This window comes from Pteropus vampyrus, unplaced genomic scaffold, assembly GCF_000151845.1.
Source record: "Pteropus vampyrus isolate Shadow unplaced genomic scaffold, Pvam_2.0 Scaffold3, whole genome shotgun sequence".
Taxonomy (NCBI): Eukaryota; Metazoa; Chordata; class Mammalia; order Chiroptera; family Pteropodidae; genus Pteropus; species Pteropus vampyrus.
In genome coordinates, this window is record NW_011888784.1 from 16849153 (window position 1) to 16866714 (window position 17562).

The 17562-nt window shown below is 38.3% G+C and overlaps 1 protein-coding gene across 1 annotated transcript in view; it reads left to right on the top strand.

The window, feature by feature from the left end:
• The window catches only part of KLHL14 (kelch like family member 14), a 119325-nt gene that overhangs the window by 60190 nt on the left and 41573 nt on the right, over positions 1 to 17562 (top strand). Inside the window, exons 3-4 of the mRNA XM_023532092.1 lie at positions 47 to 274; positions 12542 to 12631. Of these exons, the coding sequence (XP_023387860.1) occupies positions 47 to 274; positions 12542 to 12631 (318 nt within the window). The remainder of the gene's footprint in view (positions 1 to 46; positions 275 to 12541; positions 12632 to 17562) is intronic.

A 17562-nucleotide genomic window follows, 5' to 3' on the forward strand; every position in this document is an offset into this window, starting at 1 on the left:
TGTAAGCCTCATTTTTCCTCACTACATGAGCTCCTTTTTTGCTTAGACCTGCTTCTCATTGCCACAAGTAGCTCCAGGATCTGTGCTCAGAAAGGAAAGATTTCTTCTTGTCAGCTCCAGTGTGGAAACCCCTTTGAAAAGGCCTGGCTGAGTCACGGGACCATCTCTGGACTAATCACTCACTGTGTCCAGCACAGTGATGATGGGCCCAGATTTCCGGCCCAGGGAATGGAGTGTTCCAATGACAACTGGAAGGAGAAGCAGAATGGAAGAAGTTTGTACCTTCTGTTGTTTTTTAAATACAAGGCAAAGCACCCTGTGAAGATAGCAAAAGGATGTAATGGCCGGGGAGAGATTGAAGATGGCACATCACTACCTGACTAAGCCAAGCCCCAGTGACTTCTTCCTTGTCTAGATTTCTTTGACACGAAGTTCTTATACCACTGTGTTACTCTTCTGAATGGTCTCATATGTGTCTATACTAGCCTCACCTTGACTGCACACTTTCTGAGAAAATAAAAAAGGAAATAGTTTAAAGTTCTCTGACAAATTTTCTTGTACCTGTTATGGGACAGTGTTTGCCACTAGGATTCTCAGGATATGTGCACATTGATTCCAACAATAGGACATCTAGAGCCCACACTACCCCAACTAAAAGTGTTCCTTAGGATTCCAGAAGCAGTCTTGTCATAAATACATACATCCATAATCATTTATTGAACGAGCTTCCCATACAAAGCCAATGGAAAACAACTTGATTTTTTCTAGCCACTGATTTTTTAGAAACTCTCTGTTGGATGTCTCATCTCTCCCTGGGTACTATACCTCAGGAATTTCTGAAAGTAGCCCCAGTTATATTAGGATGTCAAATCAAAATCTTGTTCCCTAAATGCTTTTGAAGTTTCTCTATCTCCTATTGTATCAGAGCTCCCCTAGAGAACCCCCACATTCAGTGATTCTCTGGGACTGACAGGATCAGCATATAGGGGGAACCAACGGCTATAATTTATTACAGCAAGCACATATAAAGCAAGATCAGCAAAGTTAAAAAGGTACATGGGACAAAGTCCAGAGGAAGCCAGGTGCAAGACCAAGAGCCTTCTCCCAGTGGAGTCACACGGGATGCACTTATTACCTTATTCCCTCCAGCATCAAATTATGACAACACCTATGAAGTGTTGTCTACCAGGGAAACTCACAGAGACTCCATGCCCAAGGTTTCTATTGGGGCCTGGTTAGATAGCCATCTCCCACCTAGTGCATACCAAAATTCCATAATTCCAGAAGAAAAGCAGGTGTTGAGCATAAATTACATCGTTTGTACAATTTCGGCACAGACAGCCACTCTTAGTCGAGGTGGTGGGAGTGTTCCTGAAACCTAAATTCCCAGCCGTCGGCCAAAGGCCAGCCTTGTAAGTAGGCCTTTCTAAGGATAACAGTCTCAGGCCTACTACGTTAATCCTTTTCTACACTCTGCTGTTGACATAAGGATGAGCAGGGCTGACCGACCTTGGAGGAAATCAGCCACTCTGAGTAGTCTGGCTCTACCAGGGATAGAGCTGGAGATGGGGAGGGTGAAGAGAGAAGGGCTCTTATTTGCCTGGTGTTGCCTTTCAGGAGGCAAATGCTATAAAGCTTTGTGTTTCGATGAGCTGCTCCCTGGGCTATCCACCACATAACTTCTCTCAGGGTCAACTTGACCGGGCAATTAATCTTCTTGGGCAGGAGATCCTTTTGTGACAGTCCTAGCCAGCTGAGCTTCCTAAGCACCAACTCAGCTCACAGGAAGGTACTAGGCAGCATTGCCCCACCTAATCCAGAAGCGCAAGCCCCTTCTGCCCCAGCTCTCTCTCCTCACCCTCCCATCAAAGACAGCTCCTTCCAATCTCTTGCCTTCAGACTTCACCTGTGACTGCCAAGCCCTAGGAAGCATGGGAACGTCTGGCCCAAGTTTCTGTTCCACCAGTCTCTGCTTTGTCTTTAAGGTAGAGGGTGGGATTCTTTTCTTCTCCTGTGGATGAAAAATGCTCAGTGCTCCCAAAACTATTCTCTTAAAAGAAAATGTCTCATTGTATGTGTAAGCTAAATGCGTGTGTGTGTGTGTATGTGTGTGTGTACACATACATACAACTAGTCAGAACCAATTTAAGAGCCACTTTTAGCAAGTCCTGCATAGATAGCCTGGCATAGATACCTTTAGATTCACTTCAGCCTTAGGGTCTCAGCTTAAATTCTACGACAGAAGCGCTAAACATAGTTATAAGTAAATATTACTTAACAGTCAATGACTGTCTAGTTTTGCCAGTAAAAACTGGTGCCAAAAAAGGAGGAAAGGGAACATCCATTTTCATCATATTGCCCTGCATGTTTTTTTGTTCACATCTGCACAGCTCTAGTTCTCCACTTTTTTCCCAGCAATACAGCTTTCCAAACTTTTTCAAGAGGTGGCTCTAGGTGCCTTATCATCACCAAGACCACCCACCTTGGGCTCACCTCCTACAATCATAAACTGCACTTTAATTTCCCATGTATGTTATAAGCTATTGACTCAGCACAATCTTGATTGCTCAGTTCGACTAGCTTTTCCCGCATATAAGACACACGCATGGGATCATGTGAAGTACACATGCACACACCGTGAAATGGCCATGGGAGAAATATATAATGAATCTTTATGAATCTTTACAGCAAAATATCCTTTGAAGTCAAATAAGCGCCATAGCACAATAGCACACTGAAACAGCGAGAGCAAGTCCAGGGAGGGGTGGTCTAAAAGGAACGAAAGCATGGCTGACAGTTCTGATAAGCCTGCCAACTGCTTCCAGAATTATGGGGTGGCTCCACATGTCAGAAGAGATGTAATTAGAGCAGAGGCCATTACTTCTGGAGTGTCTAAAGAGAGAGCGCTCCAGAGGAAATTTGAGTTGCGCAGTGGGATCACTGCCTGAAAGGACAGCGTGGATAACTAACTGTCCCTCCCTTTTATTTGTTCCCACATTCCTCAAACGTATTTCTTCGGGCCTCAACAAAATAGTTGCTATTGTAATAATATGATCATAATATTAAGAACATTTTGGAAAGTGACCTAATTTTAATGATCAATTTTATAAAATAATCTAATTAAAATAAATATCACTGGGGCCTCACCCAAGTTCTGGCACATAGTAGGAGCTCAATTAATATATGTTGAATCCATGTTCATTTTACTGATAATGACTTTTGCTGCTACAACAACCTGAAATATCTTTTTTTAGCCCTATGATCTAGTTAAGCCTCTCTTTCTGAAGTTTTAGTCATTTCCTGCCTGGTGCTTCTACTGCTCTTCTAGAACATTGTGTACCCTTTTTATCTGTTTACATGTTTGCTTTCTTTTTGCACTGTGAGCTCAGGAATACAGAAATAGTGTCCAATTAATCTTCATATGCCTAGAGTTTAGCACAATAACTAATAGTTCTTCAATGCATATTTTTAATGAAATGAATGAACGAATGAGTTAATAGACAAATGATTCTTAAGTGTACCTTTTGGTATCTCATGGGTTTTAAAGTGAACCCCTAGAGTTCACTTTCGAATGTTGAGTATGTGTGACCTACATTAGAAATTCTTCCTAATAAATCTTCACTATATAGACAATACCCATTCTCTTCCTCCTTCCCTCAATAACTTGGGACAGCTATAAGAATTTAAGCTATTTCACAATCATTTTTCCTGTTCTCTTGCCATATCATCCACAGTTTAAATAGCACTAGCTCCCTTGACATTTTTCAAGGATTTTATTTTCACAACTTTAAATATGTGTTGTTTTACTACTTTATTTATAGAGTTGACTTTTTTCAATGAGTCATTTTTAAGTGTAGAACAATAAAAAGTGCAATTGCTCACTCCCCTGAAGAATATGATCAGAAAAGCATTGTGTTGGCACCACTTAGGAAGGAAAACATCAAAGCACTAGTGTGTTTCATCAATGTCTCTCTGCAAACACAACACTATAAAACAGAAAAAAAAAAATCTTTGGAAGAAATTGCAGCTTTCATTCCCAAATACCTTATTACTTCCAAAAGTGAAAATAAAACCAGTTTTAGTTTCTAACATGCCAGAAAGTATCCAAAATAAAATACTTGATATTGTAATAACACAATCATAATTTCAGAACATGTTAATAAAAATATTTTAATTAGAATAAAAATAAGTCCGTTTTGCTTTAATAGCTAATAAAAGTGCTATTTCAAGTCTCCTTAGCCTCACTGGTTGTTAGTACACCCCTCGCCCCCAGTCAAGTGCTCAGAGCTGAAACTGTAAATCAATAATTTATTAAAAAATCTTTTACCTTTGCACAATTAGGTCTATGATTGTTTCTAAAGAAATATGTCACAGTCTTTGAGGAACTTATAAACTTTCTTCATTTGAAACTAACATATGTATGGGATTTGATCTCTTAGACAAATCCCCAAAAAGCACAGCCAGCTTTATTTGTGAAACAAAAAAAATAAAACCTTACTTCTCTTTTTAAAATAAACTAACGTGGGAACTACATATAGGGTGATACCTATCTTAGAAGCCATAGAACCCTGATCTAAGGCACATCTTCTTCTCTTCATTTTTCTCCCTTCACTTCTTCCCTCGTTCATATTTTTGGTACCCATCACATTTTTTACAAATTCCAAAGAAATAAATTCCACCATCTCCCTTAGCTAGCATGCACTCATTCATGCTACCAACGTTCATTGATTTGCTAATATTTCTAAGTACTATATTAGGTATAAAAGTCATAGCAATGCCTGAGTCTGACCCAGCCTTAGGTACTGGGCATTCTGCTGGGCATAAAGCTACAGAGATGACACAATCTTGCCTCAGTGAGCTGATAGATCCTTTATGTGTGACACCCAAAAGACAAGCAATTTTTAATATACTGTATCAGGACTTGGCAAGTGTACGATAGAGGCACGCATTCAGTACAATAACTGCACAGAGAAGGGAGTAACATAGCAATGCTCATTGTCAGGAAACTCCCTTAGATACAATTTTGAACTATGACAGAGAAACAAACTCTCTTGGTTCTGGCACAGCCTCCAAAAAAACCCAACACATACACTTTTTTTTTTTTTTTTACAGATTTATACAACTTGAACTCACTGCAATAATTTTGTCTCCAGTGGGACTATGGAAACCTGGCTCATTGTGTGCAGAACAAGTTGGGAGTGAGGGAGAAAGTGTTGGCAACTTTTGGGTTAATTCAGAACCTTGACCAATTCCTCACTGGATTCAGACTATGTGAATTTCTTAAGGGATTTAGTTTTCCAGACTAACTGTCCACAATGATCAAACCATCCCCAAATACACAAAACATTTCCATTTATTTGTAATCTGCAGGGGTAATACAGTCCAAAATTAAAAGAAAAAAAAAGTAACAGCCTTTTCTGTGGATTATTTATCAATAATATCTATCAAGCACTACTTCATGTAAGATTATTTACTATGTATCTGTTTCTATCTGCAGAGAGGCATTCACCAAATTGCTAGATCTTTGCAGAAAGACTAAATGGTAGAATTAAACTAGTAAATTTATAAACATTTATTTTTCTCAAAAATTACTCTTACTCAAAAATTAAAAATATATTTAGAAAAAAAAGCCCTTTACAATCCCATGTCAAAGAATACTCATTCAATATTATTAAAGTGACGCATCTTTCAGGTTTTATTTGTTTTCAACAGCATGTAATTGCTATTTGAATTTGTTTCAGTGAGTGAATATTACACAAATATATATTCTTAGCAATACCATGCTTCCAACATTTTATGTTGCCAGTTTAGATAACTCCATAGAAAAGAACACTTTAAAAACAGAAATTATATCATTATAGATAACATAAATTATGATATCAAGAAATCAAAATCCAGCAGAAAAAAATGTGTAAAATGCAAATGGATTTTAAATGCATAAAAAGATACTCAACTTCTATCATAATTAAATAAATGCCAATTTAAATTTTAACTAGATACCCATTGTTTACCTACCACATTGGCAAAGATAAAAGTGTAAAGAAGGGTACAATGTGATGATATCCATCAAGATATAAAATACATCCATTTTTTTGGCCCAGAAATTTTACTTAGAGAGATTAATCCTTCAGATAACTCCTGTGTATATGTGTTGTGTGTTTACAAGGACACTTGGCAGAGCACTGTTTGTAATAAGAGCAACCATCAATGCATGTCCACTTCTCTCCATCCTTAGTGCTCCCTCGGAATCAAGCCTTCATCCTCTCTCATCTAGACCACCTTGTCTGATCTCCTTCTTTTCCCTCTTCTATTCTCACAACATCCATAGTAGCCAGAGTAATATTTTTAAAACATAAATCAGATTATGTCATTCTGCTGCTTAAAACCCCTCCAGTGTCTTTCCATCAACCTGAGAATAAAATCTGCACCATTTATCCTGGTTTAAAGGACCTACCTACCAAGCCTCTGCCCCACTTCTAACTTTCTCTGATGCCTCTTTGGCCCTTACCCTCAGTGCTCCGGACATGAAGGCTTTCTTTCAGCTTCTGAGCCACATCCAGCTCATTCATGCTTTAAGGTCTCTGCGTGAATTCCTTCCCCTTATTTTCTAATGATGAGTCCTTTTCCCCCTTAAAATTCTACCTTAAAAGCCATTCCCCAGCGAGGCCTTCCCTGACCACCCCAGCTAGAGTAATAACCAGGCACTCCCTCTCTAAAACATCATCCATCCCATTTTATTTCTCTTTAAATCGTCTGTCACCACCTGGCTGTGTTCCTATGCATTATGTATTTGTGTTCTTCTTTCCCCTGTAATGTAAGCATTGTGAAAGCAGAGACACCATCAGTGTAGTTCCCTGCTGTACTATCGGCAACCAGAAAAGTGTCTGCACTTAATGAGTGTTAAGTAAATTTTGTTGAATGAATTAATACGTGGCCATCAGAAGAGAATAAAATATATTGTAGGATACCCATCAAAATGAACAATGTGAGGCTGTTAAAAAGAACATGGTACTCGACAATCCAGGGAGGGGTCCTCTGAGCAAGACTGTGCCATCACACCTGATCTGCCCTGGGTCTCCCTCCTAGACCTCATTTCAGATCTGTTCCTGGTCTTCTCGCTATTCTCAATAAACTCCACACCTATGCCTCATGGTTTTTGCACTTGCCATTTCTACATCTGCATCCTGCACAGTTCACATCAGTCAATCCTCTACTCAAAAGCCATCTTCACGGAAAGGCCTTCCCTGACCACTATCAAAATTCCTCACCCTGTCCTTGCCTCTCCTCTAACCCTGATTTTTTTTTTCATTACACTTGTCATTTGAAGGAAAAGGGCCTATTTATTTGTGTACATGTTTGTTATGTGCTTCCCCTGTCTAGAACATTCTTCGTTGCTATTCCTCATGACCTCTCCAGCAGGTAGAACATTGTCTGGCATAGAGTAGCAGCCCAATAAATATTTGATTGGTGGGGAGAGAATAAGTGAATGTATTCTTGAGTGCAGAAAAGCAAGGTATGAAACAGTGTGCTCATTGAACACTGCTGCCATTTGTATTAACGAAAGTGACTCATATATATAATCTCTCTTGGGAAAAATCCCAAGGCTGCAGTAACAGTGATAGCCTCTGTGACAGGAAACTCTGAGCATCAAAGAAAGGAGGAAAACTTATTGGTCCTGTATATCCTTATCTTTTATAAGACTGTATTTTTACCATAGGTGTTAATTACTTTTTCGAAAAAATAAGTACATCAGATTTGACAGTTTTCCAAGTTTATGTATTTGAGGCCACAAGGAAATCAAGGCCCTCATAAATGTTATATCAAAATGATAAACATTCAATAACTATTTACATAGCAATTCTATAAACTTAGCATGGCCCTATGCAATCTCTTGTTTGGACGTTCATGAAAATTTGTGATTACGAAGGATTCCTATACTTTCTAATGGAAAAGGTATACATTTCTTAAATGTAAAATATGGAAGGAAGCAATAGTGTGGATCTCTAGCAAAATAAGGCCTTCATAAATACAACAAGGCCCCCTGCACATTTTATATGTCAAGAAAAAGGCTTCTATGCCCAAGAGACTGAATCTGCTTACAATGTTGAAATATGCCCTCACTGTTTAAAAAAATAATAAAAACCCTCTACCAATAGACCCTGCCCATCCTTAAATGGCTGGTTTGCTCAGTGTTTTTCTGGCTCCATCACATAAATGTGTCCTACTTTTAAAAAACACACTATTTGAATATCTGGATTTATAGAAAAAGCTTTAAAGGAGTGTCCGCTTGCTTTAATTAGGATTCCTTTAAATATGAAAATAATAAACATTTAAAATATGATTTAATACAAAAAATTATACAGAAATTTCAGGAACACCATCATTGAAGACACAGGTACTCAGTAATTACTTGCTGGTTGGATGAACATACCTATTGAAAATCAGTAGAGTGAAATGGATAAGAGCGTGGGTTGGGATCCAGATATCCCTGTGTTTGGATTCTCTCTGCCATTCATTAGCTGAGTATGACCTTCAACAAGTGACTTAACTTCTTAAAACCTCAGTATTCCCTAAAGAAATAAAATGAATGAGGAACACCTCCCTTGTAGTTAGCTGTATTAAATGAAAGGTATAGGTAAATTTAGGTAAATAAAATATATCTATATATTTTATTTAGGTATTATATTTTATAATGTATTATAACCTCATATATTATTTCTTTCACTTGATTTCTGCTTTGCCTGAATGAGAGCAAATGAAAGGCAAGAACAAAACATAAGTGTTGTTATATTTTCAGATTTTCAGAGCTATAATACAGGGATCTATATATAAATATAATTATATATGTATATATCCCTCATACAGTGCCTGGCATATAGTAAATATTTGGTAAATGGTGATTATATTGTGAAAAATAACCAGAATATTCTGAGGGTTTGACTGTTTTCATATCTACAAAGACGAATTTTGTGCATAATATTCCAGGACATTATATTACATTGGTGCAAGGAGGAGTAAAAACCCGTGTGACTGAGATTTTTTATGGCCTTAAAATTATGGGGAAACAATTAACAGGTATGTAAGTGAATTGTGGCAGATATTCAACTTGTAACAATTGCAGACATGTATTGAATGTATGATGATTAGTCATTATACACAGTAAATACTGTGACTTAATATCTTCTTCGAGTTTATTTTATAGTATTATCCATTTCTCACTTTCTTAATTAAAGATATTAAATATAACCACTTTATTTAATTTCCCAGAATATTAGATGTTTGGAGTGCGAAAGACAAAAATGTTACAAATTTGGGGACTAAATGAGCGTATTTCCGCAGATGACCAAATGTTTCTTCCTTTTCAGTTTTCTGGCTTTTTTTCCGCCTTTTCTTCTAGCACTTACAGTTTGTCTAATAAAGTTGGGAATTCTCACAAAGGGCCTTATAAACACTTGTTATTAGATTTTAAATCTGATTTGAAAGTGCTTCTCTCCTGCTCCCTCTGAGTAAAGTGACCTTTTTAAATGGAGGGAAGTGGGTTTAGATGACAGTCATGATAAATGCGGTCATGTTCACTCAATAAAATAAGGCCCAGTGCATTTGAGGATAAATCAGTGAAATGTACAGCCCCACCTGTCTGTCTCCATCATTCATTTCCACTGTCACTTTCACAGTGGCTGATGGATCACAGTTGCTGTAAAATTAGACAGCCTTTAATCTCATTTCATCCTGATTAGCTTCTCTTTACCCTTTCCCTCTGACTCACTGACTGACACGCTAAAAACTCACACTGGGCTGCAGATGAACATAACAGTGCAAACTTCTCCTCCAGCACCTGCATGTGAGGGTGAGGCCAGTGTCCACCTCTAGAGAAATCTAGAAAGGGTCAGACATGTATTTTTTGTTATTTAAAAGATAATAAGTGCAGTACCTAGTGCCATTTTAAATGGCTATTTGCCCTTGCTCACTGCCCTATTTACTTTACTTCCCTTCATGTTTAATCAGAAGTCAAGGAAATCAGGTCTTTTGCAAAACTCAAACATTGATTTAATATAAATTTTTTTCCTAATAAATTTGGAGCATTTTACATTCAGAATAATTTCAAAGAGCTTTTCTGTGTATTTATAGCCTCTCGATTCATGATAATAATTCAAAAAAGACAATAATTCAGGAATGAGAATACTGAAATATTTGGCCCAGAGATATAGCAGACAAGGTTTAAAAACAAGAGTAAATATGTGTAGATAAATGAGAATCCCTTCAAGTAGCTTTTATATTAGAACTTCAAAGACCTCTCTTATTTCGAAGGTTTCAATAGTTAGCTTAATGCAATAGCTTCATTTGTTTGCATAAAGCATAACAATAGGGTTAATCAAATGAAAAAGAGGCTTAAGAATAAATCATGTATTATTTCCTTCACTTAATTTCTGCTTGCCTGAATGGGAACAAATGAATGGCAAGAACAAAGCACAAGTGTTGTTATATTTTCAGAGATTGTGCTTTATTATAAAGCTGGACTTCCAGTTAAAAAGATGATACGGTTTTTCATTACTTGTATGATTTGGGCATTGAACTGACCAAAAAATTAAAATAAATATTGGAAGACTGGCTATCTTTCAGTAAGTTGCTTATAGTCGATGACCTCTATTCTTACACACGTCTCATGTGAATAGGTGCATATAGATGACGATCAACGCTGTAAGTTTACACTGACCGGATGACATTGTAATGAAATGGAGTAGCACCAGACTGTTCACAATATACATAATATATGGGTAGCATAGTTTTATTTTTAGTATTTTGGAACCATCATCATAATCTAAACAATGAGTTAATTAAAAAAAAATATATATATATATGTTTAAAACATATCCAGTCTCAGTTGCTCAATGAACCCAATGTATACTCTGCCCCAAAGGATTGTGAGAAGTGAAACCTGTAGAATCTATATGATTGAAAGCGTTTCCCAAAGAGATCCCCAAGACAACTCCTTAAATCAATTGACCTGATTAATGGAACTCACAAATCCATGGCACACCCACTTTCTGCATTATCTCCCAAATGAGGGGTTTACATACCAGTGCCTTTTCCCTTGTGGATATAAGTTCAAAAACAATGAATAGTCAAAGTAAAAATAAATGATAAAATAATCATAATTCCTAAAATACTTTACTAAAAAGCTTCAATGATCCAATTTGTTCTTTCAGGAGCTGTGTGATAGGTTTCAAAGCTATGCCTCTTTCTTACTATTTTTATTTACATATCTTTGTTGATTCATACCTTTCAATGTGCATTCTGAGAAAAATTTTAAAAAATAATTTAAAAAATGAAATGAGAAATATATATCATCCAAAGTGAGTCGGATATAAGATAGGTGCTGTCTCTCTCTTTTCCTCTCTCTCTCTCTCTCTCTCTCCTTTGGGAAAAGAACGCAAAGTGAGAGCTGGCCCTGACTCATATTGATTCCTCACTGCACTGGTTTCTTAAGTGCTCTGTTGATCCGTGTCAAGCAATAAGTTCCCTGCCTGAACGTGCACTTCACCTCTCCATTTGTCCTCACCTAGATTTAAGGTGCCCAGATGATGAGCTGAACAAGGACGTCATTTTTCCTACTGGTGTCACTAGGCCCAAACCACTGCATGTGATATAACTAATGCTGTGTACATTTACATTTACCATGTGATATTAAAACAGCAGACACTGACACTGTTCTGCACACGGGCTGACAGGGATGTCCTATTCTAGTTGTGTGTGTCTCCCAAAAGAGAATGTAAATGAGAACAAATACAGAGAAACCTGGCTTTAGACGTTTTCTGAGTAACACCCCCTCCTCACAGCCACCACACTGGGGCAAAGAGAAGGGCAAGATGAGGGGAATGAACATTTGTGATGTTCCTGACAGTTTTTATCTTCGTTACAGAAGAGCTCCTAAGCAGATAGATAGAAAATGTGTGATTGTGCTGCTAATGACATCGTACAGGAAATTAAGCGTATACATTTGGAGAAGGCATTAAATCAGCAGGACTTTAATTTAAAAACTTAAAACTGTATGGAAATTCAGCTTGCTCATTGCTGTGGAATAGAAAGCTACCAAGCACCCTGAGTCTGTTTATGGAAAGACTGCCAGCAAACCAGAGCATCGTCATGGCTCCAAGTGTATGCAGCACTATATCTTCCAAAAAGTAACCCCCAGCCCTGACCATTTGAGGGTGTCAGTCATTCTTTTAGAACGATATCCCCATCATCAGGCAAACGAGGAGAACTTCAGAATCAGAAGCAGCGTGACAGGTTGTTCTTGACTAATTTGTGGAATAACATTATGTAAAATTAATCAAAAGGGGTTGGGTTTGCAGTCACTGTGTACACACCACTGAGCCACCGTGGATTGATGGGTGTCCCGCTCTGCTGCCTAGGCTCTCTCCTTCCTTCCGACTTCATTTCACATTTCATACACTTTGGTGAAAACAAACAATGGGTGAGCCAAGGGGCAAGTCCTAAAGTGGGAAATTTCAGACGTCTTTCTTTTTCTTCTTAATTCCAGTTATGCCGTACAACAGTGCCCACCACTGCGTCGTGGAGGTAGAGAACTTCTTGTTCGTGTTGGGTGGAGAGGACCAATGGAACCCTAATGGTAACTACTGAATACCTTAATAGTAGCTGCTCAACAAGCATTGTGCAATGAAAGGCACTGGTAGCGGTCCATTCTGTAATTACTGTGGAAAGTATATTTCTGTGCAGCAGGCACAAATGAAGTAGTCAGTGAATTGGGCTGACAATTGGAGGGAGGGTCAATCACTGAGCTAGCAGAGTTCTACGCAGTAGAGCATTCACTCATCAACTGTCTGGGGATTTAGCTTCACAGTAATGCCCCAGCCCCTCTCCTTATCCATCCCCTGAGGAATGCCACACGCACAAGCACAGACTCCCTAGAGGGTGGCAAGCTGCAGCTATTAAGAATCCTCACCACCTTCTCCACCACTTTTCTCTCATTTTATCAGTGTAACAATGTAGTTTCAATAAATAAGCATGATCTGCAGTCGCGCGCTACATAACCTTCTCTGGAATTCTTTTGCAGCATTTGTTATTACTTGAGACCCATTCTAGTTGCCCCACCTTTTGCAAGGGCTCATTCCACAGATCATCCACCATCATCCCTGTTGATGTGATTACTTCAACAATTTATTGCAAAGAGAAATTAAACACTTTAACACACTCCCTAAGCCAAACACAGAGAGAACACTGCCTTGCAGAATACGCAAAATTATCAAGGTATTTTTGGAAAGCTTGCGCATGAAGGAGGAGTTGCAGTTGTAGCCTTCTGTGTAACAGAGATCATTATGACCGAGAAACCATAAAACAGCTTGCAGGTACACATTTTTACTTTAAAACCCCAGAACATCCAGCTGAAATTACATATACTGCATATATTTTATTGTGAATGTTCTCCTTTAGCATCTGCACTAAGGCAAATTATAGAAAATTGTTACATCTGTTCACTCTAGAAAATCTTAAAGGAAAACAACCCAGGCCATCCTCCAAGAATCTTTCTTTGAAGCGAGGGGGACATTCTTTCCTAAGACCTGCAGCTTTGTTGGTTCATATCTTTCAATGTTGGGAAGGAGACAGTTCTTGGGGTTTGTGAGAAACAGATTTGGAATGGGAGGAAAAATGATTTTTAATATCTCTTCTCTAATTTATCTTTCCAGTGGTGGATTTAATATGTTACGGAAAAAAATAAAAAAATAAAAACCTGGCATACATACAATCCACTGCAAACTCTCTATTTGCTGTTTAACTTGTCCTTTCTCAGAAATGATTTCAACTGACTAGAACATTTGTAAGTAAATATGCAGTGCATAGTCGTCAAGTTTACCTAAGCAAAGAATCTGCAAAAATTTCTTTTTGAAGGCCAGACTAAAACTAACACAAGACAAAAAAAAAAAAAGGCTGGAAAGTCCTGTTTCTGATGGCAATCCTCCTTCAGCCCACCTCTCTTCCCAGGTGGATTAAACTTCTGTCAAAATATCAGTTTTGGTGCCACAACTCAGTTTTCACAAAACGCTATGAACTTTCCATTCCTATGACATAGACCTTCATCAACACCCCCTGAAATAACCTGTAATTGCTTTCTGTTCAATTTCTATCAAATATACAACTAAAAGGATTGGACGGGGAGTTGTTTAGGGGAGAGTTTAATGGACATATTCTTTCCTCTAGTCCAGACAATCAAGATTTTTATCTTTGAACTAATGTAGACTCCCATATAACTGTGTCTTGGACCTCACTGATTTGCCTCGCCCCACCCCTGAGAAGAAGAGAGATTTGATTTAAAGCCCTCAGTGAATATGTTGTAAGAAAGGCTGTAGAAACACAGTACTGCATTTCCTGTAGGGACGCCATGCACTATCACCTTGGACTTCACATGTGCTCCATGCAAAGACCCATGTGACAAATTCTTGTCACACCAAAATACTGAGGTATTTTTTGAGAATTGCTATTCTTGTGATTTGATGTGCCTCTTCACTTTTGCTTTAGCCACTAGAAAGTTCAGAATTGAATTTTAGTAAAACCTTAATAACTGTATTTTAATTTTACTTTTAGTCTCAATATGGGCCTGGCCGCTCACTCTTTCTGTAAGACCCTTTTTAAAACTGTGGAAGTTCCACCTACAGTGCTGAGTCATTCTGTCCCTCACTCGTTTGGCATGTGCAGTCATTTATTATAGATTTGGGAAAATGCCAATGAACCACTGATTGGCTCTCCTAAAAAGAAGAGAATTATTACACTGTGAAGCAAGCAGGCCAGTCTTTTGTCTGTCCATGTCAATCAGTCAGTCATTGGCTGAGGCCGTCCCCCAGCTTGAGGGTGAGGATGAGCAGTGAGGTGGCCTGTTCACCTGAGGGCAGCTCTACAGAGAGGAAACAGTTGCGATTACAAGCGCCCAAATTCACGGCAGGTAGGGAATGGGTGCACTAGTCTGGTAAAGGGATCTGGGCTAGGACCAAAAACACACATTCACCACCATCCCTTCCACATGTAGCTTCATATTCCATCCACCAGTCAACCATAGCTGACTTTTTTAGTATTAGCAGTAGTTTTTATAGAGTACTCTTTTTTTTTGGACAGGAACTTTGCAAAGCACTCACCTCATCATTTCACTTAATTCTCACAAACCATCCTGTGAGGTCTATTTCATGACTGCTGTAGTCCTACTGTGAGGAGACTAAGCATGAAGAGGTAAAATAACTTGCTAGGACACACAGCTTGCAAAAAGCTGAGCCGATTCCAACATATGTCTGGCTCCAGAGCCTCAGTCTTTAACCCCACTGCCTCTTCTCATAAATATAGGTATCTGGTTAGGTATTAAACAACAGTCATGTTTCTGACATTGATCCTGTGAAATTAAATCAGCATGTATCACAATGGAAAGTGGCTCTCTCAGAAAGAACTCTTCATTTCCCATTTAGAAAACCATCAAGAGAATCAATCATCTAAAAAATATGGGATTTTCATATTATAGTACCTCATTCAATCAAAAAGTAAGCAATTAATACTAAAACTTATAAAAAATACTAATCTTATAATAATATACAGTTTGCTTTAATTTCATTTCTGACAGGGAAGAAAAATTAAAAATCCATGGATTCAAATATTATGTTTGTCAGTTTTAAAGGTGAACTCTTCTTAAATTAAACTTTAGTTCTTAAGAAAATGAGGTGCAAGTCCTTTAATGAAATATAAGCAGGATTCATATATTTTTTTCTACTTAGCTATCGTTATTAACTTCCTTAATGTCATTGGTGATAAGAATGCATTATAATATTCTAATATATATGCATGTATTCTACCAGTGCCCCAGTTTACAGAGAACCAGTTTATATTATCACTTACTGATGACCAACTTTCAAAATAACTGCTCACGGAGAATTTCCTTTCCTTCCCATTTCCTTCTCTTCCACCACCGGCTGAAAACTACCACTCCTTGCTCTATTTTACCTATTACCTAAATGACAGTCAAAAGTGGTGTCTGGTGACAGGGCACCGTCACAAAAAAGAGAGGTAGGGGAAGAATTAGAAACAAATGGAAAAGATAAGCAGAAGCCAAAGAGTAAAGAGTAATCCAAATTTCCATTGCAAATGGCCGCTACTCTCAAGCTGCTAAATAGTCTCAACAGAAACCACAAGAACGGAGTGAATAATGCAATTTTATCTCACCTTTCTCACTTTAACACATTAATTTCTTCCTTCACTTTCTTCTCCACATATCCTTTACCAACTCCAGAACTGCTTCCTTCTTTTTACCTCCCCAATTTTCCATCGTTGCCCTTTTTGGCACCACTGACCCTTCCTCTGGAAACTTTCTTCATCTCACATGCATATCACACTAGCCCTGCTGAGCTTTTTCTTGAGTGAAGGTCGTTACCATTACAACCAGAGGCAAACATCCCAGTTTCTACCATCACAGCTCAGCATGGGAAGGTACTCTCTGCCCTCTTGCCAAGAGAAGGTAGATATTTTCTCCCTAATGGAAATTCGAAACCAAATTTCACAGAGAAACATTTTTATACATGGTCAGTATGTTCTATATTCCTATTAATACCATTAATCTTCAGATATATTTTGGAATTAACCTTGGAACTTAACTATCAAGAATCATTTTTTTTCCTACAGGGAAATGTAGAATTTGCAAATTCTACAAAGAGCCTCTTATAAACCAACTCTAGACATAATTATTTCTTGAGTTGGAGCCTCCCTTTGTGGATTCCAAGTTCTTTGAATCATTCTCACTCCTGGAACTCTTAGCTCTTTCTGTACATCCCTAGATAAAACTTAATTTACCACCTAACCAGACCATCCAAACCCTCCCGCATGATCCCTGAGACTCACGATTTCACATCAACAAAATCCCTATAGTCCTAAAACTTTCTTTCAAATAGTTCCTTCAGCTTCTTTTCTAATCAAACCCTGGCTATCCTCGGAGAGTAGTGTTTTCCCAGCCACTCTCTCTAATGGGGACAGTGTTTTCCAGCTCCCTTATTCTTGACATTATTGGAGGCAGGTAGCTTTTTTACTTCCTTTTCATTGCCACTCCCACACCCTTAAAATCTACCACTTTAAAGGATGTTTGCAGATTATATTACCTGCTGCCCCTTTTTTGTGACAGCTATTCACTGTTTTCCTGGTAATGTCATCTCCATCACTTCACCCTACCACTTTGTCACTGTCCATCATCCCCTTGTGTCCTTCCTTCCCCCTATACTGAGCTTAGATTCTATTGCCTGTCCCCATAATCACATTAGTGCATACACCTGCAGCCCTCGTGTCATCCATCTCTTCTTCCATTATGTTTGTCCAGGGTATAGCTCTGGTCCTAGTTAAACCCAATTCTCCTCCATCTTTTTCCTGCTTCTGCGTAACTAAATGTCGATATAAAAAACCACATAGCCACACTGGCTGCTAATGAGCCATGCTGCCTACTAGCCAACTTCACTAAATTTCCATGGTCAATGTACTTTCCCACCCTCCAACTTAACTCTTTCACACCTTCTCTCTCTTCAAGTG